The sequence below is a fragment of the Desmodus rotundus genome, chromosome 4 (assembly GCF_022682495.2).
Source record: "Desmodus rotundus isolate HL8 chromosome 4, HLdesRot8A.1, whole genome shotgun sequence".
In the NCBI taxonomy this organism is placed as follows: domain Eukaryota; kingdom Metazoa; phylum Chordata; class Mammalia; order Chiroptera; family Phyllostomidae; genus Desmodus; species Desmodus rotundus.
The window spans coordinates 96,861,234-96,887,849 of record NC_071390.1 but is presented as its reverse complement, the minus strand read 5'-3'; the positions used below and the strand labels follow the sequence as shown (position 1 = coordinate 96,887,849).

Genomic DNA, 26,616 nt, shown 5'->3' with positions numbered 1-26,616 from the left:
GTAATACAACATAAATTATGAATAACAAACCCAATAAAATACATTTATTTCTTAAAGGTCATACTGTGTAAATCGAATGTACTCTTAAATAATTCAGTGTCCAATTTAGGGTCGTTAATTTAATCTTATATATAGAAAGAAAAGCTGGTCTGCTAAGCATCTAGTAATCACACTAACATGCAGTTGTTATAGGTTCCCAGCTAGTGGGCTGAATGAACCTCATAACCAGCTCTTAAATGTCTTATAGTTTAACTGGGGAGACACAGAAGTAAATCAATAATTACCAGACGGTATGAAACGTGCTAAGCTAACGACATAAGCAGGGTACTATAATGGACTGCCTCATCATAGAAAACTTCTCCAAAAAGAGAATGATTAAAATAAAATATTTTAAAAAACAGATAAAAAATATAAAGAACTGAGAAGGGAAAGGGGATTCCAGGAAGGGGGACCCAAACTGTGAAGACATGACGTATAATCAGAAGAATTGCCAGTAATTTCAGATAGTTAAAGAGACAGCCGTTCCGGGGAGAAGCAAAAGATAAAGAAGCCCAATATTGATGAACCTTGGTACTTTCCACTGAGGAATTTATGTTTAGAAAGGTCTCTCGAAAACATTGTAATGAATGGTTTAAGTACAGTGCTGCCGGAAATCAGTCATGATCTATTCGTCAGTGCGATTCACCATGAGTTTGTCACAGAAGCCACCGCAGAAGTAATAGGGATTTGATCTAAGGAAGTATTGGTAGGAATAGAAATAAAAACACTGATAGAAGAAATTCTAGTTTCTGATTTGGGTAACTAAATTTAACCAGATTTATTTTCTTATCAATAACAACTTAAGTAAAACAGAAATAATGAATTTAAGACATTGAAGATCAGTTCAGTTTAGGTCCTGCTGAGTCCGAAGGGACTGTAGAACATCAGAAGGGAAATGTCCAGTTGGTAGTGGAGCATACGAGCTGGGAGAAGTGAGTTTGGTAGATCTCAAGACGACTGGTAGCAAAGACGAATTTGCATGAGGTGAATATCTCAGGGAGAGTACATAGAGTAACAAAAGCAAAGGATAGAGAAAGAAATCTTTGGAAAACAATAGATATAAGTGGGATTCAGAAGAAGGGGGTCTCAAAATGCATTGTTTGTGTATAAGGAGGAAGGAGGAAGCAGCAGAGAGTTGCTCTATAGCCTCACAGAGAGATAGAAAGTTAATGATGAGGAAATAAATAATAATTGTGGGGTAAATTGTGGGGTAGTGGAGTGCTGCCATAACAATATTTAAAATGCGGAATTGGCTTTGGAATTGGGTAATGTATAGAAGCTGGAAGAATTTTGAGGGACATAATGGAAAAACCTAGATTGCCTTGAAGAGACTGTTAGAAATTTGATTGTTAAATGAGATTCTGGTGAGATCTCAAAAGAAATGGGTTATTGGACACTGGAAGAAAGGTTATCCTTCTTATAAACTTGGCTAACTAGTATTTTGCTTTTGGGTGGAAAGTAAAACTTGTAACTGATGAACTTGGGTATTTAGTTGAGGATATTTCTAAGCTAAGTATGGAAGATGAGGCCTAGTTTCTCCTTGGGGCTTGTAGTAGAATGCAAGAGGAAAGAGAGAACTTGAGGAAGGAACCATCAAGCAAATAGAAGCCAAAAAGTTTCAAAAGGCTTGTAAATTTCTCAAACAGTTCAAATTTCAGATGTTTTAGAGAGAATGCCAAGAGCATGGCTAACAAACTACTGTGGAAGAGATTGAGCATGTGATGCCTTCATCCAACATCCATTTCAGCAGAAACTCGGCCATCCTGCACTGAGGGCAAGAGAGGGGGAATAAAATGAAGACAGGCAGTCGGACTCCTGGAATTCTATAGGTAGGAAAAAGGAAATGAGATGCTGAGATGTAAATGTGTGTTCTTTCAAGAAAAGAACAGAACAGCTCTGAGGATGGCTCAGAGGTAAGCAGGGCGTCACCTCTTGGTTCTGGAGGATGGGACTCCTAGGGCTAGCAGGGTAAAACCACCTGGGACTAAGACAGAGAGACCACGGCAAAGGGCCCAGACAGAGGCAGGGACCAGTGGGCTCTTCCCAGACAGAGGGTAATTCTCAGGCACTAAAGAATTTTGTCCTGCTTGGCTGTGAACCTGCTTTAAACCAGTGACCCCTTTGTTTCTTTCGTTATCTCCCTTTTTGAATAGGACTTTCTGCTCTCTGTCAGTCCTACCTTTTATTCTGGAACCATAACGTATCTTCTAGTTTCAAAGGTCCATTGATGGAAAGGAAATTTGTGGTGGTTTGGGATATACCCTGAGTTACATACATAGCTGATTTAGATAATGAAATTTGGGGCTTTTTGAGTTGATATTTAAATAAGATTTTGGATTTAGAGTTGATGCTGGAATGGTTAAAACTTTTGGGCATGTTGTAATGAAGTGAATATTTTGCATGTAGGAAGGACATTAATTTTGGGGTGCCAGAGGGCAGGCATATTGTTGTGAGAGGAATTGTCCCCCTTCTCAAAATATATTCAAGCCTAAACCCCCAGGATCTTATTTGGAAATAAGATCATTGCGGATGTAGCAAGTCAAGACAAGTATACTGGTTTGGAGTTGGCCCTCATTTAAATGAAAACAACACTGAAGATTTCCAGCAACAAACTGAAACTATAAGAGAGACTTGAAACAGATTCTTCTTCGGAGCCTCCAGAAAGATCTAAGCTTGCCTACACTGATTTCAGACTTCCAGCCTCACAAACTATGAGCAAATAAATTTCTGTTGTTGTAAGCCACTTACCTTATGATCATTTTCTTATGAAAGCCCTAGGAAACTAACACAAGTGACAAAAGTTAATGCTGCAAAGAGGTGAAGCAAGTTAAGTACGGAAAGTGACGATTTGGCTTAACATGCAGGTAGTTGATAGGACAGTGCAGTAGAAGAGCATTAAATATTTAATACTTAAGGGTATATTGTGAGTAAAGAAATATACATATTGAATTTATATGTTTTATTGGAGAAGCTCATCTAGGAATAGAAGAAAGATAAAAGTGGTAACTAAAGGGGATGTGGTCAGGCAAGGGCTATTTTAATTTAGATTCTTAGATATGTTTCAACCCTAAAGAAAAAAGAATGAGATGCTGGAGAGAGATCAAAGAGGACTGGCTGAAAAACAACTAGCACAGATGAAAGTATGGCTCTTAGGAAAAGATAAATTTTAGCTGATGTTCTTTTTGTCAGATAATTGAGAGGGAAGATAGAAAAGGAGGAATATTGAGGAATAGTGGAAATTCTTAGAAATGGTAGCTGGTCGCAGACCCACATGACTAAGGTGTCTGGCAGAGAGCAAGAATGTCTAAGGAGCACCTATGTACACAATTCAGCGGAAATGTACTGACTGTGGAATGACTGACTGATGGGCAGCAATACTCCGTAGCCAATTGCAGACCACACGAAACTTCAAGGGTGGAACCGATACACTATATTGTAAAGCAAGTATGATGAAGTAATAAAAGGCAATAAAGTATAAAGAGTCACAGTGTAGACCAGGGGTTTCAAACACATTTTCACCTGGGGCCACATCAGCCTTGCGGTTGCCTTCAAAGGGCCAAATGCAATTCGGAGTAACACTAAGGAATAGTTACATTCATAGAGTCCTAAAATTATTTTGGCCCTTTGAAGGCAACCTCAAGGCTGATGTGGCCCCTGGTGAAAATGAGTTTGACACCCCTGGTAGACTATCAGGATATGAAATTAATAAGAAAGAAAGACTCTCAACACAGCGGGAAATAACAAACATACTAAAACTAAAACTGTGGGAGAACTGTGAAATTAAAGGTAGTTTACAGAGAAAGAAATCTGGAATTTTGACAGGCTCTTCTTTCCAAAAATAACTCCTCCACTAGCCAGCAACACTACCTGAAATTCTGCCTTATTATGCTTATTTTGAGGAAGCCTATTAAAATAAAATAAGAGTATAAAGTATGCCATACTGTTTCTTTGCGTTATCAAAGAAAATAATAAAGACACGATCAGTCTCCACTTTACTATTATAAGTTGTTACCACATTGCTGGGGCAAATTACTAGCATGTATTCTAAGCAAAGATATGGAGAACAAATAACATTTTGAAGAAATGTAATCTAGTATGCATAATAAAATAGGTAAACATCTCTTGGTCACTAGGAATAAGGAGCAAGCAGTTACATAAATGATTATAACTTATATTACACCTATGCAGTCAAACCAAGATTTAGTCATTATTATCTAAAACCCATTACTGTTTCCTAAGGTAGCATGCTTGGATTACTTCCCGGTATCCTTAGACACTTGCATAAGTATATGCTGTCACACACAGGTTTTATCTTTTTTATTGTTGTTCAAGTACAGTTGTCTGCATTTTCCTGCCACCACTTGCCCCCACCCCCCCACCCCCACCTCCCACCCTCAATTTGATCTCCAAAATATATTAAAAACTCACATGACTTCACTCCAGGAAGACAAACAATTCTATTAAACTGTAAAAGATCACCTCTCCAAGGAGGGCATACAGAGAGCCCAGAGACAAAGGAAAGGATGCTTAGCATCACTAACCATCAGAGAGATGCAAATTAAAGCCACAATAAGATACCATTTCACAAATTTTAAATGCAAGACTATAGGATCCTTTGCTAAGAGACACCTGATCTGTTACCATTCCCTCTGCCCCTCTCTTCTTCCCTCAGTTATCCATGATCAAGGCTTTGGAGTTCTTATGAGAAGAGAAAGACAATGAGGAAGGATAATTAAACCAGCAGAGTGGGCTTAGGCAGGAGCCACACTCAGATTCCAGAGCCAAAATGGGCAGACTTTTTCCCAAATTCTTTCAGTCAGGAACCCTTCTTCTTAGCCTCCCCTTAGCTCCTAAAGCTTCCCATTTTTAAGGTGTAAGCATCTGGTAAGTCTGCCTGTCTTTTCGGCACTTGGTTTTGTTCTCCCAGACATGTGTAAGAGAAGTTGGCAAAATCCAGAGTCCAGTGAGCACAGCATCCTTCCCCTCAGTCACACACCATTTTCCTCTGTACCGCTCTATTCTACTATTGCTTCAATGTCAAAGACACGGCTACACTGCAGCCTCCAGGAAAACAGGGTTCGAATCTGATTGTTTTATCGCCATATCCCCACTACGTGGCACAGCCCCTGGAAAGAAGTATGCCCAATTCCTACCCGAGGAAGGACTGAAGCAGTGAAGGAACAATGGCTCACCCTCACTACTACTTGGGGTGCAGGGAGAATCTCTCTTTGTAAGGCAGGTCTAGAAGGAAAGGCACGACTTAGATTCCTCTCTTCCTCTGAAAGGAAAGACCTCTTTAAGCCCCTTGCATTGCGACTAGTTCTAATTTCATCATCACCACTTACTTTGGTCATATCATCTCCACTCATGTGTAAGTCCAAGGAAAACAGAATCACAGACTTAGATACTCTGTGCAGATAAGTAAAGCAACAGTGTAAGCTGAATGAATTTCTACACAACTAAGTAATTCTGCAACTTAAAACACTTGATCAAAATATGCATAACTACCGAGGCACCCCAATGACCCATTTCATAACCTTGATAAGTGGTGTGTAACCTACAAAGGAAATTTTTTAAAATTCTCCCATGATTTCACTAACAAAGGAAGAGACTTTCATTTATAACTCAAGCAATTTCTAGGTGATGAATTGGCAGAAGTAATTTGCTTTTAAAAGAAAATGGTTTATTTAGAATTAATGAGAAGAAAATGTGAAACTGTACTTATGACTTACCATGTATTTTCACAGGCTTCTCTGGGAAATAATAACCCTTTATAAATTATCACTTTCAATATGCATTTACTTTGAAGGAGGGTTGTGCCAATGTAATTATCATATTGCCTCAAACTTATTCCTACACAATACTGTTTTCTTCATAAAAAAGGGAAACACTAGTCATTACCAGTCATCATACGTCCACCTGTGCAATAATCATTGCAGGGTTTTTTAGGAATATGTTCTGAACTGGGAAACTAAACAATACAGCATATTCACAAATCATAAGGTACCGTCTTTTGAGGTAAAGAAAACTTGCTGCGACTCATTTTACCTGAAAACATTTCAATGAAATGCACAACAGGGAAGTAGCTAACATTTATGGAGGTCTCCCTCTTGCTGGCATTGTTAAAGGAATTCTGTTGGAACTGCTCATGCTCATAATTACCCTGTAAATTAGATTTCTTTAAATATTCACTTTCAAATGAGGAAACTGAGGTTCAAAGATTTCAAGTGTTTTCAGGAGATTGCTAAATTATGTTTAACACGGAATCCCTGCGCACCTGCCCCCAGGAAATTAATAAAGGAGAGCATCGCCTCTGGAACATACTGATAAATTGCCTATAAAACCTGTCTAAGCACAGAGTACTTTCTGCAGCTTGCATTCCACAGTGCACTCAGGCTCCCTTGCTCCAGACAAAGCTCAGACAGAAGTCGGGCCTGCCCAGGAAACTAAGGGTATTGCTGCTCATCTTCATCAGCGTGTCCTCATGGTCAGACCCTAAAAACCAATGAGCCAAATGTGCAAAACTATATAACCAAGTGTATTATTTAGATTGCTTACAGGATATGTTTATCCCAGCAATGTAGTAAATCCAAGTCTTGTTGTTTTTCAAGAAAATGCACCTCGGATTTCTTGATTTACGCTCTGTACTTGTGCCATTCCAACCAGAGCAGAATCCTCCAGGAGAAACGGAGCGAGCAGAAAAGAGATCTGAGAAGTGATAACATAAACACACACGCAGAAAGTTGAGTGAGATTCCCAAAGCCAGTAACACCTAGCACCGGGCGCGAGGCTGGTTACGCCCACAGCCCGCAGCTGGCTGCATCCACACACGCTCAGAAAAATCCCCTGGGATGTTTTCGATTTACCGGTGAATGCTTTAATTGGTTCAGAAAAGAACAGCCCACCGTAAATGTCTGAGAGCAGGGACCTCAACAAAATATCTTGAAGTGCAAAGAGGAGAAACAATCTTGGAGAGATTTTGATTACACCTGAGACAATGCAGCCCTTCCTTAAGCAGGTCCATCCGCCAAGCTCCCGCTGCTGGGAGGCAGGTAGTGAATGAATGAACTTCGAAAGGAGGGCGGGAGGTGGAGGAAAGGAGCGCAATCGTAGCCTGCAAAGGGATTGGTCAGCTCTGCGGCCCCCATAACGTCACTAAAACTGGGAGCTATAAAGCGCGCTAAGTGCCGGAGCCGGGATGCTCTAGCCGGTGTGGGGAGCTCCGGCGGGACGAACCCCGAGATCCCCGCTGATGACAGCTCCTAGCATCTGTCTTTACAACGATCTCATCCCGCCAGCTTGCTGAAGTCTCAAACTCCTCGGAGGACGTGGTGCCGGTGCTCCGCATCACTTGCTGATTCGAAGCTTTCCTGCACCAGCTAGGGAAGTAGTACTTTCCCTGGGGCGCTTCCACGGGGTGCTGAGGGCCGCCCGCCCAGCAGCAAAGAGCCCAGGAGGCAAAGAACTTCAGGAGACTCGGCTGGCGCCGACAGCGGGTGAGTGGGCGTATCTGGGGCTGCAGACCCGGGGCGATGGCCTCTCTCCCTGCAGCCGCGAACTGGACCGCCGGCGCGGGAGGAGCGGGCGCTGACGCCGGGCCCCTGAGCGAGGCGCTCGCGGCTGGGGCCACCGTGGGGGCGGCTGAGGCCGAGTGGCTGCAACTGCTGGCCCCAGCCGGCAACCTCTCCGCCTCGCCCTCCGCGCTGGGACTGCCCGCGACCTCCCCCGCGCCCTCGCAGCCCCGGGCCAACCTCACCAACCAGTTCGTGCAGCCGTCCTGGCGCATCGCGCTCTGGTCCCTGGCGTACGGCGTGGTGGTGGCTGTGGCGGTCTTCGGGAACCTCGTGGTCATCTGGATCATCCTGGCCCACAAGCGCATGAGGACCGTCACCAACTACTTCCTCGTGAACCTGGCTTTCTCCGACGCCTCCATGGCCGCTTTCAACACCTTGGTCAACTTCATCTATGCTCTGCACAGCGAGTGGTACTTCGGCGCCAACTACTGTCGCTTCCAGAATTTCTTCCCGATCACAGCGGTGTTCGCCAGCATCTACTCCATGACGGCCATTGCGGTGGACAGGTGAGCTGAAAGCCGGGAAGGAGGAGGGAGAAGGGACAGAAAAGAGCCGGCAGGGGGATAAGGTTACAAAGGAAATGGTGACCAGACGGGTTTGATAAAAGGAAAGCTACTGGGAAGGCGTTCTCGGAGAAGGGAGGGCAGGGACCCATTTGTAGTCGTCCAAGGCCTGAACCAGCTTGCTTCTCTGGCCCCACCACGCCCATCCCGACCCCGTGACCCCCTTAAGAGCTTTCGAGGGATTGAATGAGGAATATGGGGAAATCTGTAATTCCAAGTTGAACAAAATCAGCTAGAAATACTTAATGCTAGCAAATTTCCCAAATGGCTTCAAACGACTCAGCAAAATTTATGTCTCTGTAAAATGTGGTTTTTTTTGCTCTCCATCTCTCTGTCAGAACCCATTCACTCAGAGGAATGGATGAAGTCACCTCCACCCTTCCTTCCGCTCTCTGGTTTGCGGGTCCTCATTCCCACCCAACACATTTCCTATCCTTAGCCCAGGGTCAACGCTGGTTTCGCTTCCTAGTCACGGAACATCCATCCAGCCGGGCAACGAACTCCCTCCCAAAGATTGCCACCAGCTAGCAGCTTCCACACCACCTCGGGTTGGAGTTCACTCCCAGTAATCTGCAGGGGCTGTGAGCTGGGTACATCCTGTGCCTCGAAGATTGCATCCAAATCTTTCAGATAAAGAGCAACAAAAACTCCGCGGAATAAATGGTTAGAGAACAGACTTGACAGCTGTCAGAGGGGAGAGGAGTTGAGAGGTTGGGTGAGAAAGGTGATGGGATTAAGTAAAGAAAAATTAAAACCTCATAGACACAAGTGACATTATGGTGATTACCACAGGGAAAGAGGGGAGGGGAGGGAGAAGAAGGTAAAGAGGGTGGGGTAAGGAGAGGGGCAGGGGGATAAGGTGACTTGGGGTGGTGAACACACAATACAAGATATAGAAGATGTATTGTAGAATTGCACACTTGAAACCTGTATAATTTTATTAACCAATATCACCTGACAAATCCAATACATTTTTTAAAAGAAAAGAAATTAGACACACTGATTTGTAGCTGTTTAACTTTTAGATGGTTTCCTCATCTACAGTGGAGATTCTGAGATGCTCACATAAAAAGCTGGATAGACCTCCAATGTATCTTCTCATGTTTAAGTTTTAAAATGTTCTGTGTGCATTTGCTTTCTCATATTGAACATTATGAAATATGCATGCTTGTGTTAAGACAGTGGTAAATCACCACATATTATTGAAGCTGCTTACACTTTAATTCAACACTACGCTTAAATCAACCACACCAGTTGATTGTAGCCTCGGTTTTGTGATTGGCAGCCACATGGGAGATACAGGGGATGATTTTACTGTAACTGCAAATCACAATATCTCACCCATGGAGAGAAAAGTACACTTTTTTGACATTAGCAAGCCTATTTCAAAATAAAATGAGTCTTAATATTAATTCTTACTACATTAAGCCACCATTATAAGGAAAACAATAAGGAAAAAAGTTATTTCCATAAGTCTATCCTTTTGTGTTTACTCTTTTGAAATAGTGAGCACGGAACTATTGATCACATCTTTAGAAACTGTTTTGAACGCCAGACTCAGAGCATTAAACTGAAGGGGCAGTGGTGAGTTGCCACTTCGTAGAAGAAATAAACACAAAATCACAGTTTTTTTGCCATCTCTGAAACTTTCAGTCATCCTTTTCCCCCTTATATCTGATTTTCCACATGTCTCAACCTTCATTTTTGTAGGGTAGAAATAAAAAGGAGCAATTAAATCAGCCCCAAGTTGGGCAACAGGTAACATTGCTTCTAACCTCGCCCTAACAAAATATAAATGAATGTTGCTTTGGTTTGCGTACCTTCCTTGTTTTGTCTGTTTCTTTTTTATTTTTTGTCTTTTTCATTTATTGTAAGCATATGGTTTTTAATGTTGTGATCAGGAGAGGAGGCACTAGCATATATTATGTTATGAAATTGGCCCAATATCCTTTACCTTTTAATGATGCATTATGAAATTTTATGAAAATTTAGTGTGTGTGAAATCGGTGGTGTTCCAAGTAAGAAATATTGTCTGCCGGCATTTATACAAAATCTGAAATGGGCTTGGAGTTATTTTAATGGCTAACATAATGCTATTTCATTACACTCACTGGTTTGAAATTAATAAATACTATGTGTTCTTTATTAGAGAACATTCAATTACTAACACTATATAAAATTTACGGAGCATACAATTTGCAACAAAATCTGAAGCATACTCAGTTTGGACACTAAAAATCTTTTTAAAAACTGTTATTTAAAATAGTATTCTTTAGCACACAATTGATAAAAAGAAATACAGAAATAAAGAAAAGACTTTAAGATAATTTTTAAAATCAAATATAATACAAATATAACAGTTCTTAGAACTCCCAATAGTTTACCAGTGCAAGAAATCTCCCTACATCAAGGGTGAAGTAGAAAAAAAACTTAAAAACTGGTATTTGCAGTTATTTTATAGATTTCAGTTCGCAGTGATGACCCTTCTGAGGAAATTCAGGTGAGTCATGGTCCTTTGTTTACGGTTGCCTGGACTCCTTGGCACATAGTATATGCTCACAGAAATTATATTTTTTATACAATTAATGTTGAAATAATCTTAAAGGTTGTTTAATCCCTAGTTAGTTTTTATTGCTAAAGGAATACATCATGCCTCAAAGGAATAATACATCATGCCTCAAAAATCTAAAGATGGAACTGCCTTTTGATCCAGTGATCCCACTGCTGGGATTACACCCTAAGAACCCTGAAACACCAATTCAAAAGAACCTATGCACCCTTATGTTCATAGCAGCATTATTTACAATAGCCAAGTGCTGGAAATAGCCTAAGTGCTCATCAGTAAATGAATGGATCAAAAAACTGTGGTACATTTACACAATGGAATACTATGCAGCAGAAAGGAAAAAGGAGCTCCTACCCTTTGCAACAGCACAGATGGACCTGGAGAGCATTATCCTAAGTGAAATAAATCAGGTAGCAAAAGACAAATACCATATGATCTCACCTATAAGTGGAGCCTAATCAATAAAACAAACAAATGAGCAAAATAGAACCAGAGACATGGAAATAAGGAACAAAATGACAGTGGCCAGAGGGGAGGGGGAGAGGGATAACAAGGGAAAGAAGGGAAAGGGTCTCATCAAAGAACATGTATAAAGGACCCAAGGACATGGGCAACAGGGTGGAGGCTGACTGGGGGAGTGGGGGCATGGGGAGCAGGGGAAGCAATGTAGTGGGGCGGCGGGGAGGGAATCGGGATAACTGTAATTAAACAAAAAGAAAAAAAGAAAAGAATCTTATACAATAAAAAAACTGATAGCAAGATAAATTGATTAACAGAGATAGACAAGAATTTCATATTAGTGTTTACACTCTTTTATTAAGTTGTGATCTCTGCTAGAGTACAACCCACCAATACAAGGCTGAAATTTTCCTGTTAATTAAAGGAGAAATTTATGGCAAAAAAAAAAAGGAATACATCATTGAGACTGCAGGGTGAACACTTGACTTATTTAATTGAGAGTGTTTTCTGTCCCATTTAATATAAACTCAGTTGTATCCCACTAGAAAACTCAATTCACTCTATCCCACAGCCTAAAGTTAAAAGGCCCTCTGAGCTTGAAAACTACTTTCTCTTTTACTCAGGCACATCTGACTCCTCTTCAGCTGCAGCAAAATGCTTGCAAGTGCCTATGACCTTAGAAATTTTAGACCTGAGAAGGATTGTAGATACCACCTTCATGAATACCTGTATTTTGCCAATGGAGAACCTCAAGCCAGTGGTTACACATTTTGTTGAGAAAAAGGCATTGAGTCTTCCTTGAAGTGCTTGACCCTTCATTCTGCGCTGGAAGAGTTGCTCACTTTCTACTTCCACTTTCTAAAATACAATATTGGTAACTCTACTAAAGATTTCAACGTGAGGATACAGGTTCTGGTCTTATCCTGAAATGTGTTCCCTTCTACTTTGTTGGAGATTCCTGAAAAACTGTGTCTTTATTGACCAAGAAACCACCTTTCGTTCTGCACAGTTCCTTCTTGCCCAGAAGGCTACTTCACCAGCCCTACACACACACACACACACACACACACACACACAGTGGAATTATTTGCCAATAAAGAGTCACTTTTTCTTTCTAGTACCTTACCCAAATTTGCCATTTTGTAATGTAAATTTAAATATAACATCTAAAAGATGCTAAGCTTCCCCAGGATCATGCAGTAGAGCCAAGATTCAAATCACTGCAGCCTACTCCCAGGCCCATGCTCTCCTGAACTTCCACACTGTTACAGCTCCTGAGAAGCTGTGAGGACTGCAGGGTTTAACTAGACAAAGTTCTTCCTTCAATTAGATTAGAAGTTAGGGCTTGTTTATACTATACATCATATAGCATATATGTATATGTATGTATGTGTGTGTGTATATCACATCTTTTATATTACCTATATCTTAATTGAGAATGTATATGTTAGACAGTTATTAATAGAACAGATAATATGATAAAATATTGTCATTTTTATTCATTTATGATGTACCAATCAATATGTGGGGATATTAGAAAACAGAAAATATTTTCTAAACACATTTTTGAGATACAGTTAGAAACTCTAGGAAGGCTTATTCACACAGGGTAAAGGAAAATTTTAGAGCACATGGTCCAGTATTGATTGGAACATTTCATTAAAGAATTTTTAAGATGATATTCACTATTTCTTACCTGAGAACCTTAAGTAATTCAATATTAATGTTTTATTTGATAGTTCAAAATATTAACAAAGATAGAAAAAATACTTTACATTCTTTAAACACAGCAACACACCTGGCATGAATAATTAAAAGAAATATTTCATCTAACTGAACTAGGTTATATTTTTTATTCACATAGATAAAAATTGATCTTATATACTACTATTTGTTTTTAAATTTCTTTAAGAAGTTTCTTTTTCATAAGGCTGTTATGCAAAGTATCCATAGAACCTCTAATTCTTTTAAAATTAATTATGGGCAAATAAAAAATACAGTCATAAATAAAATTGTGAAGCCTCACTCTTTCCACACAATCTCATCCAAATTCATGGCTTCATTTTCCATATTTGAATGAAGAGCTCCAATTTTTTCTCTTATCTAATTGGTTTTCTTCTGGATTATAAAGACATAATTTATACAATACAGTAGACAAATATAAATGAATGAAATTACTTAAATGTATTGTGGTAAATGTTACAACATTGCTATAAATATTATTGGATATAAACACTTTAGTTAATTTTTGAAACTACTGTATCAGTCTTTAATTCTAGCTCCCTGAACTAACCTCCGTATTCCTTTCTACTTCAGAGAAAGCCATTGCCCATGCAGTTAATAGTCGACATGTTGCAGTAAGACTTAGCTCATATTTTTTCCCTTAGCCCAGATGATGAACTTGATGAGTTTAACCTAAGATCAATTACTTTGCCTTTGGGTTCTTTGAGAAACAGTAACTAAAACTATGTTTTAAAAAAGATTACTTTTAGGAAATTCATTATAAGTCATTGGCATTCTATAATTTGTAGTTCTTATTCAAGAACCAAAAAAACACATATTTGAATATAACATCAATTTTCCCACATCTCCTGATACATGCATATAAATGTGGTAACTAGGTGGTAATGGATATGTGAATATCCATTATTTTTAGTTTATGACCATTATTTATAAACCATATCTTGCTATTTTCCCAATTATTTCAAAGAGTTTCTAGGGAGGTCTGATAAGAGCTTATCAGTAGTTGTCTTTAGCACTTTCACTCTCTCCACCACACCCTGGACAGAGAGAGAGAGAGAGAGAGAGAGAGAGAAGAGAAAAAGAAGGAGGAGGAGGAGGGGGAAAAGGAAGAGGAGAGGGAGAGAGGTGGGGAGAGAGGGAAGGAGAGAGGAAATGAGGGAGGGAGAGAGAGAGAGAGGGGAAGGAAGGAAGGGAGGGGAGGGAGGGAAGGAGCGTGGAAGAAAGGAAGACAATGTCAACACTTTGGTACAGAGCTTAACAGTTTCTCAGGAGGAAGAAGCCATGTTCTTCTCCATATTGTTGTTTTGGGCACATTGCATCCAAATTTGAAAAACTCGTAAGTTGCAAAACTTGCTCTTTGCCTGAAATATTTGAGATGTCTATTTTTGTTCCAAGTAGAATTTGAAAAAATGATCTTGTCCCTTACTTTTTTTTTTTTGCTCCATTAACAATTTCTTAATGGCGAGTGTCCTTTCATCTTCTACTTTCAAGTACTGGCTCCCTGGGGCTCAGCTCGAAAGTGTGTGTCCAGGATGATGAACTGTCCATACATCTTCTTCCCTGCGCCTCATCCCTCTGAGCATAAATCATTTTTATTAATGCACGCTCAATGATACATTAAATAAATGCTGCAAACAGGCAACAGCTCCACCACCTCATTAGACACAGTCAGAGACTGAATGCCATTTGAGACTCAGAAGGACCTGAAACACATGAGGAATTTTTAGACCATGAACTTAACAGTCTGATATAATTCTATATGTGCAATAAGACTGATTGAGATTTGATTTGCCCAATAATGAGACTTTGGTTAATTTTATTTTCTTTTATATATTTTATGATTATATACATATTTAATTGAAATATACATATTTGTATATACCTATTTATATCATAATTATAATCATATTTTTATGATTATAAAATATATAAACAAAATGCACATTTTTACATGAAACAAAATATATTTTTGAAGTTCTGACAATGTATGGTGATGATGATTGCACAATGTGAATGTACTTTATAGCACCAAACTCCACTCTTAAAAATGGTTAAATGGTAAATCTTACATTATATCTGTTTTACCACTGTAAAAATTATTAATATTAACTAATTGATTAATTAATTAATTAATTAGATACCTTAAAAAAACTCAGTAATAGCTCTGACCAGTGCTGCTCAGTTGTTTGGGTATTGACCCACAAAGCGAAAGGCCACTGGTTCGATTCCCGGTCAGGGCACATGCCTAGGTTCCAAGTTTCGTCCTTGGTTGGGGCATGTACCAGAGGCAACCTATCAATGTTTCTCTCTCATATGGATGTATCTTTCCCTCTCATTCTCCTTTCCTTCCCCCTGCTCTAAAAATAAATAAATACAATCTTTCTTTAAAAAAACTCAATAATGACTCTGAAATACATGCCAAACAGTTTGGACTCAAAAAGAGAACTACTTGATTACAATTTATGTAGCTATTTTTGTGGTAGATGTTTTGTAGCAACGTCTTAAACACAATTTGTAGGCTGAATTAGAAATCATGAAGACAACTCTGACAACAGAGTACTGTTAACATTATCATAAGCTATTTTATAAGCCGTGAAATCTTTTTCCCAGGAATTATGTAAAGATAATTCACCTCTGTGGAGTAATTTAGAAGCCTGCCTACTAGCACAGGGATAAACAGCTCAGGGTTTCTCTTAGTTTTGTATGTGACATAGGGTTTTTAATATTCACTTAAGTCTCCTATTTTCACCTTGTATTATCATCCATAAGACTTTTTTAAACTTCACCTCAGTCCACATATCAAGATTATTTAAAATCCTCTTTCACGTACACCTGTAAGTAAGGAAAATATGTGTTGATCATATTACTAAACAATAGTGAACTCAATTGCGCTTTGGAGCTGTTTTTTACTGGCTACAAGGAATCAACTGTGCACATTTCTTCCCAACTTTGCACCCAGTGATGTTACTTTGATAGCTTGAAATTATAGTAGTATTTATACCACAGAAATTTTCAAACACTAAAAATCAGGGGTTTGTTTTGTTTGGGTTTGGTTTTTGGTTTTTTTCCCTCAGACTGTTTGTGGTTAAAACATTTACCAGCACATGACTCACTATATTTGTTGTCACTTACTCAACAGATATTTATTACCTTTTATGTACAAAACTTTGAAGCACACTGGGATAAACAAAATAGATACCGCCCATGCCCTGGTGGTACTGTAATGAATGTCTCTAGCTCGAACCCCTCAGCTGTATTTCAGAGTCTAAATCCAACCACCTCCATGACTTCACCCTTTGGAAATCTATCAGGCATCTCAGACTTTACATGTCTCAAACTGAGTTCCTGATATTCCCGAAAACTCGGTCCTCCTGCAGTCTTCTGGGGTCAAAATCTCAGCCTCAGGTCAAAATTCTTGGAAGTATTCTTAACTCATCTCTTCTTTCATATTCCATACCCAATCCATCAGCAAATCTAATCATCTCTACTTTCAAAGTATGTGTAGTATCTAATCACTTTTTAAGATGCCTACTGCTGCTTCTCCAGTCCAAGTCAACATCATTTCTCACCTAACTGGTTACCCTACTCCTACCCTTGTCCCTCTTTAGTATGTTCTCAGTCAACAACCAGAGCGATCCTATTACTGAATCAGATCCTATATCCCCTCCACAAATCTTCTAACGGCTCCTCAGTTCTGTCAGGGTAAAAATCAAAGTCCTTACAATAGTCTATAAGAATGTATAGTAACGGGCCACTGGTTACTCTCTGACCTTACCACCACTCTGCTCCACCATCACTGGCCCCCTCTATTCCGTCAGTGCACTAGGCATGTTGGATCTTACTCGCTGAAACTCTCGCCCTCCAGATGGCCCGTTACTCATTCTCTGAGCTGTCCCCAGACCCTGACTCCTTTATTTTAAATCACTTTATTTTTTTCTTTGTCACATGCATCGCCATCTAAAATACAAGATAGTTTGTTCAGTTGTAGTGTTTATTGTTTTTTTGTCTGTCTGCCCTACTGAGTTGAAAAGTCCATGAGAATAAAAAAGAAAGACTATAAAAATAAAATTATTTTACATTTGCAGGTTCAGAGAAGCTACTTTTACAAGAAATAACTTTTCATTGCTCAGTGTATCTCATGTTTGAACTGATTACTGTCTGAAACAGTAGCTTCATGCCATTTTCTATATACTTATGCTGTTTTATTTTTCTTCATTCTATTTACTAATATCTATTTTGTTTACTACTATATTCATAGCTTTTAGGATAATGACTGCAAATATTTGGCACTCAATACAAATTGTTTTCCTATCATTTTCTATCATTGAATAATTTGTGCTCAAATTACCTTATTAAGGTAATTTGATAAAATATGTTAACACATCATAAAATATGTTAAAATTAAATAAATCATAAAATATGTTAAAATTAAAACTTAGATATGAAAATAACCTGCATTTCCCATCTTTATTTTCCAAGTTTAGAGGTTATCTATTACCTGCTTTCTTCCATTAGCACAGTTAAATAAACATTTACACTATCACAACTTAAATACCCAATGCTTTGGCCCTGCCCAGTGTGGTTCAGTTGGTTGGAGCATTGTGTCATATATCAAAAGGTTGGGGGTTCAATTCCTGGTCAGGGCACATGCCTCGTTTGTGGGTTTGATCCCTAGCTGGGGTGAGGTCGGGGTGCATATGAGAGACAACCAACTGAGGTTTCTCTCTTACATTGATGTTTCTCTCTCTCTTTCTCTCCCTCATTCTCCCTCCCTCCCTCCATACCTCCCTCCCTTCCTCTCTCTCTAAAATCAATAAACATTTTTTTAAAGAATTCAAATACCAAAAGATTTGGATAGCCTCAGTTTGATTGGCACCGTCATCTCTATGAGTTTGAGGATAATGTAGTGGAACTGCTACATGCCATTATTTACTTCGGAAAGGAGTTCGATATTGTCAGATCCAGTTTAGAAAAATTGAAAGGAATTCATTCCTAGTGTACCCAAAGAACTTACAAACTTACAAAGTTTCCAAGTATAACATTAAATATTTTTATTTAATCACTGAATCACAAGTTGCCCTCATTGAAGTTGCATAGATCTCATTAATTACTTTCATACAGGAAATTGGTTTAAAAGGAGAGATTTAGAAAAAAAAAAAACCCTATACCCTAGTACCCTGATAGAACAAATTCCTGTTGAAGAGCTAGAGACAATATTAAAATAATCGAATACTAGAAATATTTAGGTGAATTTGAACTTTAAGTAGATGTTGATGAAGTCATTGTTTCTACAAATATAATCTGCTAAGAGTTCAAAAATATTTACATAGGTAATTAAAAGTTAACAAAATTGTTTAATATATGACTGATAACATAAAAGTGACTTTGTGAGAGAAGTGCTTTTGAAGTGATATGTGCAAGGTTATATAATATGTCTTGCCATTAGTTTCCTTTGAAAATATAGAAATGACACAGTAGTAAACTAAATTTCAAAAAAGTCATTTATAATTTTATAATATCTCATGAATGAAATCTATTATGTTCTGATTTTTAAGTTATTACCATCAGAAATAGTAGAAGTAACAGAAATAATCTTTAGCAGTAAGTTTTATATTGTCAGTATAGAAAACCACTTTTAAGCTTGTGTCTGAAATTTTGGGGAGAAATTGTTTCATCTATTGTTCACCAATAAGGTAGAATTTTTATATAAATCATTTTATAGTTACTATAAATAATTAGAATTTAAAGACATTGATTTGTATATAAAGGTCTTAGAAGAGTGTCTGGTACATAGGAACATTTAATATGTTAGCAATTACTGCTTTTATTGTTAAAAAAGAAAATCTTAGTTTATATTGAATATATTATATCAGTGAAGTCATGCTCAGTCTCCAGCTCATTTGATATTTCTTTTTCTCCCTCACCTCTGTGCTGTATAGGCTCTGTGCCTTCTTTAGCTCTTCAAATGCCTCACACTTTCTCCAACCCCGGACTTGCTCGTCCACTTTCCCTTCCAATCCCACCTTCATTCTAATTAATTCTGGGAGGCTACTTCCCATTACTTCTCCCATTACTTCAGTATTAGGTCAAATTCTCTATTTTATGCTTTATATTTAATAGTATATTTCTTCATAACATCACAATGCACACAATGAGGACAATTTCATTCAGGAGAATTCCCAGTAGGGCTAGACAGACTAGCCTAATGAGGAAACAGGAGACTAGGCTAAACCTCTCAAGGGACTGTAAGTGACAGGATCACTCATGGTGCATGTAGGGTTTTAGAAAATGACAGACTATAAGGTGAGTATAACAAAGGGAAGGAAGCCAAGTTTGGGACCATCACGATCACAACTAATGGTGTATTCTTTCCTTCCTTAAATGTGCAAATCCAATAAAATTTTGAAATTTGAAATGCTTTCTATAAGTGACTTTCTTGTGGAAATCAGGTGACAGTACACATTTGCACCAAGGTTCACACTGGGTGAGATAAATGTATTTTATAGGTTCAAGAATGAAAAAGGCAGCAAATAGTTCAGGTAGAAATATTTAGCAATCACCAGGAAGTGTGCTTAACTCACAAAGACCATTACACTAAAGCTCCAAGGAAAGTTTAATCTAACATTCAAGAGGCAATGTTGCCCCAAGTGACATTTGGGTAATAATTTCTTATGTGTTTTCAGAAAATTCTAATAAAGTATTTCTTCTGCATTCTCTGACTCCACAAGACTAGGAACAACATCTATTGTGTTTATCAATATAGCCAAAGAATGTCACAGAGTCCTGGAAAATAGCTGACATTTAAGAAATGTTTGAAAATAAATACTTGATATTTAATAAATAAGTAAATGAATAGATAACCCTAATTGCTAAATTTAAATTGAAAGCATATACAGAGTTCCAGCCAAGATGGAGGCATAGGTAGAAATGCTTCACTTCCATGCACAACCAAAAGAAGGCTAACAACAAATTTAAAAACAGAAAACAACCAGAACTGCCAGAAAGTCAAACTGCATGGAACTCTGAGAACCAAGGAGTTAAAGAAACATCCAGACCAGTAGGAGGGGCAGAGATGGGCAGCCTGGCACAGAGGACCCACAGCACAGTGGCAGACCATGGGGGCAAGGTGATGGACCATAAGGGCAAGGCGGGAGGTGGCTGACCAGGAAACTAAAGACTCAAAACCTCTAGCTGTAAAATCCTGTGGGGGTTGCGACAGCAGGAGGACCTCCCAGTCTCACAGAAGAGTTCACTGGAGAAGCCCAGGGGATACTAGAATGTACCCAAACCCACCCACCTGGGAATCTGCACCTGAAAGGACACAGTCCACTTGTGGGAAGAGAGGGAAGTGACGGAAAGTGTGGCTAGAGCAGAGCAAGTGAGCAGCATTGTTCTCTCTCTGACCTCTCCCCCACAGACACAGCCACAAAGCAGAAAAGAGGGTTGCCCCACCCTGGCAAGTACCTAAGGCTCTGCCCCCTTACTACACAAGTGCACTGAGACAAAGTATATGGCCCAAATGAAAGAACAGATCAAAACTCTAGGAAAAGAGCTAAGCAACAAGGAGGTAGACAACCTATCTGATGCAGAGTTCAAAACACTGGTAATCAGGATGCTCACAGAATTAGTTAACCTTGGTCACAAAGTGAAGGCTATATGAAGTGAAATAAAGGAAAATATACAGGGAACCAACAGTGAAGGGAAGGAAACCGGGACTCAAATCAACAATTTGGAACAAAAGGAAGAAATAAACATCCAACTGTAACAGAAGGAAGAAACAAGAATTCAAAAAAAAATGAGGGGAGGCTTAGGAACCTCTAGGACAACTTTAAGTGCTCTGACATCCAAATCATAGGGGTGCCAGAAGGAGAAGAGGAAGAGCAACAAATTGAAAACTTATTTGACAACATAATGAAGAAAAACTTTCCCACTCTGGCAAAAGAAATAGACTTCCAGGACGTCCAGGAAGCCTAGAGAGTCCCAAAGAAATTGGACCCAAAGAGGAACACAACAAGGCACATCATAATTAAGTTACCCAAGATTAAAGATAAGGAGAGAATCCTAAAAGCAGCAAGAGGAAAGGAGAGTTACCTACAAAGGAGTTCCCATAAGACTGTCAGCTGATTTCTCAAAAGAAACTTTACAGGCAAGAAGCTGGAAAGAAGTATCTAAAGTTATGAAAGGCAAGGACCTACATTCAACATTATTCTATTCAGCAAAGCTATCATTTAGAATGGAAGGGCAGATAAAGTGCTTCCCAGATAAGATCAAGTTAAAGGAGTTCTTCATTACCAAGCCCTTTCTATATGAAATGTTAAAGAGACTTATCTAAGAAATAGAAGAAGATCAAAAATTATGAATGGTAAAATGACAACAAACTCACAACTATCAACAACTGAACCTAGAAAACAAAAACAAATACTAAGCAAACAACTAGGACAGGAACAAAATTACAGAAATGGAGATCATATGGAGGGTTATCAGTGGGGAGGGAGAGAGGGAGAATGGGTGTGGGAATGTACAGGGAATTCGAAGTATAACTGGTAGGCATAAAACAGACAGGTGAGGTTAGGAATAGTATAGGAAATAGAGAAGCCAAAGAACTTATATGTAAAACTCATGGACATGAACTAAGGGCAAGGGAGTGCTAGAGGGGAAGGGGGTGCAGGGGAGGGGGCAGATAAATGGGGAGAAAAAGACAAGTGTAATAGCATAATCAATAAAATATACTTAAGAAAACATCAAATTGTACACTTTGAATATATACAATTTGTCCATTTTTCTTCAATAAAGTTGGGAAAATAAAATAAAAGATAAAGATAAAAAGAGAAAGCATATACAGTGAAGTCAAATACTTTCACTATTCTGATACTTTATTATTTAAATATAATTTTCCTCAAATTACAAGACAATACTTGTAATTAATTAATCAGTTAATAGAGTCATTGTTAAGTTCATTTAAAAGTTATGAAAAAGTACACAATAAAATTTGTCTAAAAATTGAAGTTTCAAGAAAGGTTGTATTTCTAGGGATTTGTCAAAGCAAAAAATGCCCTAGCGCCATAGGCCAGAAGTTGAAATTTTATGGATCAAGAGCACCTACAACAACTAATGTTTATTTACATAAACAATAGCCAGGCAGCATTCTATACTTGTGATTTATAGACTAAAACGTTGTCTACTACGGCCAGAATCAAACTAGAAAACGGTAAACTCATATAATTTCAGACAAATAGTCTTTGCACGGTTAATATAATGAAGCCAACGTTGGAAGACTGCACTCTGTCTTCATTTTGAAAGAAGCATGTAAAGATTGAGAAACAGAGCTTAATAAAAATGTTATCCAAAAAGGAACTAAACCAGATACCAAGAACAATTGCAAAATGGAAAAGGCTCACTTATTGAGAGTGAGTAATGTTATATCAAAAATAGTATTGTGCCAAAGGCATCAGGGTAAAGAAAAAAGACCTCTTCAATTGTATGAGAGAAACAGTAAGTGGTAAAGCAACGTGATCTGATATTAAAGCGAAAAGGAAAACTGACTTTAAAATTGTTATTAAAAACATGAGCTTCCAATGGATGCTTCTGGGAATTCCAGCCTCTATAAAGAAAATTAAAAGCAACTTTAAAACTTTTTCAGGTGATGCCCTAATTGGTACGGTAAGAATCCATCAAATCTTAGCTGCCATTCATGAAATAATCATATTCGAGAGACTCTAACATATTTGAGAATCTGTTTAGTGAGGGAAGAATGGTAGTGAGAAGCTCAGAAAAAACCCTAGGGAAAGCTAATGTGACCCATCAAAGATACACATTTCTTTAAAGGAAGAATAAAGTACTGGCGTTTGAATGAGTTTATATCTGAGATTCAGTCACTTCTTCTCAAGGTCCTGAGGATGTTTATCTGGACAAGCTTAATCAGCATCGTCTTCATGCCTACTGTTGAGCAAGTTATTATTGCTGAAGAGAGTCACAGAATAGGAAATATTAATGCCACAATGGATTCCTAATCACCTATTTCAAACTGGTCTTCAGCAATGCCTGGAAATTCTACCCACTTCTTTGGCCAACTGGCTCACCCTTTTTGCAGTATTTCAACAATTCTTACTTTTCTCAGACTATTACCATAATTCAATCTCCTGTAGCAACACTCTGTTTTAAGCACCAATCATCTCCTACCCAAACCAGAACAACAGCCAAGTAACTTATTTCCCTACTTCCATTCTTTCCATCCTTCAGTCCACTCCCCAAACTAAAATTTGATCGAATCACCTCAATTACCTTCCATAAGACAAAAATCTTTAACCTGCATTAGAACTCTGTCTCAAACCACTTTCCCCCTTCACTTTCTGTGTTTTAATTACACTGGCCCTTAATTACTCAAGTTTATAATGCTTGTCTCACCCTGATTCATACCAGTTTCCTAGGCCTGCTATAACAAAGTACCACAAATTGAGTGAGTGACTTAGAACAGAAATATTTGTCTCACAGTTCTGGAAGCTAGAAATCTGAAATGAAGGTACTAGTAAGGGTCAAGCTCCTTCTGAAAGCTGAAGGAAAATCCTTCCTTTCTTCCTATCTTCTGGGGGTTTACTGGCAGTTTGGCATTCCTTAGTATGTAATGCGTCGCTCAATCCTTCATCTTCACACGGCATTCCCCTTGTATTTTTCTCTGTTTCCAAATTTCTCCTTTGTACCAACTCATTGGATTAGGACTCACCCGGATGACTTCATTTTAACTTGATTACCTTTATAAAGGCTCTATTTCTAAATAAAGTCACATTCCCTGATACTGGGAGCTATGGCTTCAACATTTCTTTTTTTATTAAATATGTTATTGTTGTTCTATTACAGTTGTCTCAATTTCCCCCCCTTGCTCTCCTCTGCCCAGCCCATCTCCCACTCCCACAGTCAGTCCCCACCCTGTTGTCCATGTCCATGGGTCATTCATACATGTTCCTTGACTAATCCACGTCACTTTTTTAAGGGGACACAAGTCAGCCTGTAAAAACCTACCATTAACACAGGAGTTTTTCATGTGCTTGTTCTCTGAGAAATCTTTGCAAACTTCCCCGTTCTGCCCCCTGCCTTGTCATCCTTCCAATTTTCAACCCAGAATGACTTTTCTTAGGGAAGACTGATTCACAATCTAAATATGTTTTCCCAGGAAATGCATTCACATGACCACATGTATCTTTCTTTTGTACCATTACCATATCTGTAATCTTACATTTATTGGTGAGATTACTTGATTAATATCTATCTACTTCACTAGACCGTGAGCTCTGTGAAGTCTTTTCTTACTGTTGTACCACTACAGTCTCTGGAATACCACAGTAGGTATTCCATAGCTGTTTGGCTGAAAGAACAAATGATAGATCAGACCAGAAATAACAAAACTGTCAGCTTGGAGTTTTAAAATGTCTACTTTTATGAAAGTGTTAGTGAGAATATACTGGTAAATTATTCCCATATAATATCCTACCTGTCAGTGAAAAATTTCTCTATCAATAGACTAATTGACTAAAAAACATCTATAAGAAGTTTGCAGATTATTTTGAATTATCCATGCTAGAGTGGCTGTACAGGACTCCAACCCTGCTCATGTCACTCAATTTCTGTTTTTAATCTCAAAAAAAATCAATAGTCTAAACATCCAAATGTGTTCTTAAATGCCAGAGCAAGCAAAAAAGCAAAAGATTACAACAGAGTTTGAGAAATAGTGAGTTCAGGAAAAGAAAATGAGAAAATATATTGGTAAGTGCTGTGGTTGACTCTGGAAACACCCAAAAAACAACAGTTCGATACAATGAGAAACATTATGGTGACTTATAATCAGCTGCAGTGGAAACAGACGTGCCCAACTACAATTATTATCTTTATATGTTTGACTTCTGGTTTTCTGTGTTGTACATAAGTGCTTTTGAATTCATAAGGCAAAATGCAACTTCTGATTCTTTGCAAGGCATCTACCTTAAATATTTTTCCTCTCACAATTCCTTACATAAATGGTTATATTCAGAGCCATAATCTATATATACATATGAACTTGGAAGACTGAAAGAATTGGTTTAGAATCCTAGCTCTTACCATGTGAGCCATTTTTGAACAATTTACTTAATTTCTTTTCTTTTTTTTATCTTCACCCAAGGACATTTTTTTTCATTGCTTTTAGAGAGAGAGGAAGGGGAGAGAAAGAGAGGTCAATGACAGAGAGAAATATCAATCATTTGCCTTTTCATAGATGTGCCTGACAAGGGATAGGACTGAAACCTGGGTATGCGCCTGACCAGGAATCAAACCTGCAACCTGTCAATTTATGGGATGATGTTCCAACCAACTGAGCCACACCAGCCAGGGCTTAATTTCTTTAAGTCTCAGTTTTCTTTCTGCAAAATAAAGCTATTATTGGATTGATTGGATTATTCTGGATATCAAATGAACATAATGTATGTAATAAATTTCTTGGTAATGATTAGCAAATAAATATTGCTATTATTTTCATCAACACAAGCATGAGAGGTGAATTTTAAACAGTTTTCATTTTATATTCCTTCTATGGTTCACCTTATTTTCTTAAACCAATGTACTGGGTTTTTTTGTTTGTTTCTTCGTACTACTAAAAGTCTTCAGAGTTTTTCATTTTTTACCAAGGTACTGTTTTTATCATTGTTTTTATACCCAACATTCACTTTTACCTATTAACTGTCAGACATTATAAATTAAGAATATTCTCTTTAAGTAAATTACAACTGAAGTTATTATTATGAACAGTATATAGATAAGTTCCAATACACTTACTGAAGATCTAATTCTGCCTAATAATTATAAAATCACAAAGCAATAAACAAATTAATGAATTATCCCTATTATGAAAGGTTTATTCTTAACATTAAAATGTTTTTGGTTTAAGTAATATTCATTCTTTGATAAAAGTGTTGCTGCTGAAAATTTTGCATAAATCAATATATACTTGCAAACACAAAATGGCCAATAGTAAAAATAAAGCATAATGTAATTTATTAATAGAAATGTAAAAATATAATTAATTTTTCACATTATTTTCTGCACTATTATTCAGAGATTAACAATTTCCCAAAATAACTGCACTCTTAAAAATCATAGGTAAGTGTGTTTCTTAGAGCCTCAAATATATTTTTATAAAAATTATATATATTTATATATATAGGTACTATGCAGATTTTCATGATGTAGTATGTATCCAATTTTGGGATTAAAGGGAAGGCATAGCCTCAGTTACACTTGATTTATTCATCTTTATCTGAACACTGAACTCCATGCTTTTATTTTTTTTAGTTTATATTTTATTGTTTATGCTATTACAGTTGTCCCAACTTTTCCCCCTTTGGCCCCCTGCACCCAGACCCGCTCCTTCAGGCAATCTCCACACCTTTGTCCACATCCATGAGTCATGCATATATCTGCTTTGGCTGCTCCATTTCCTATGCTGTGCTTTACATCTCCATGACTATCCTGTAATAACCAATTTGTACTTCTTAATCCCTTCACCTTTTTCGCCGATCCCTCCATACCTCTCTCAGCTGGCAACCATCAAAATATTCTCTGTATCTACAATTCTGTTACTGTTCTGCTCGTTCATTTATTTTGTTTTTTAGATTCAATTATTGATAGATATGTATTTTATTGCCAT

General features: G+C 38.0%; 1 protein-coding gene across 1 annotated transcript in view; it reads left to right on the top strand.

The window, feature by feature from the left end:
• Positions 1-7,141: 7,141 nt before the first annotated feature.
• TACR3 (tachykinin receptor 3) overlaps positions 7,142-26,616 on the top strand; it is a 62,232-nt gene continuing 42,757 nt past the window's right edge. The window contains exon 1 of the mRNA XM_045183724.3: positions 7,142-8,119. Within this exon, the coding sequence (XP_045039659.2) occupies positions 7,572-8,119 (548 nt within the window). The 5' untranslated portion in view covers positions 7,142-7,571. The remainder of the gene's footprint in view (positions 8,120-26,616) is intronic.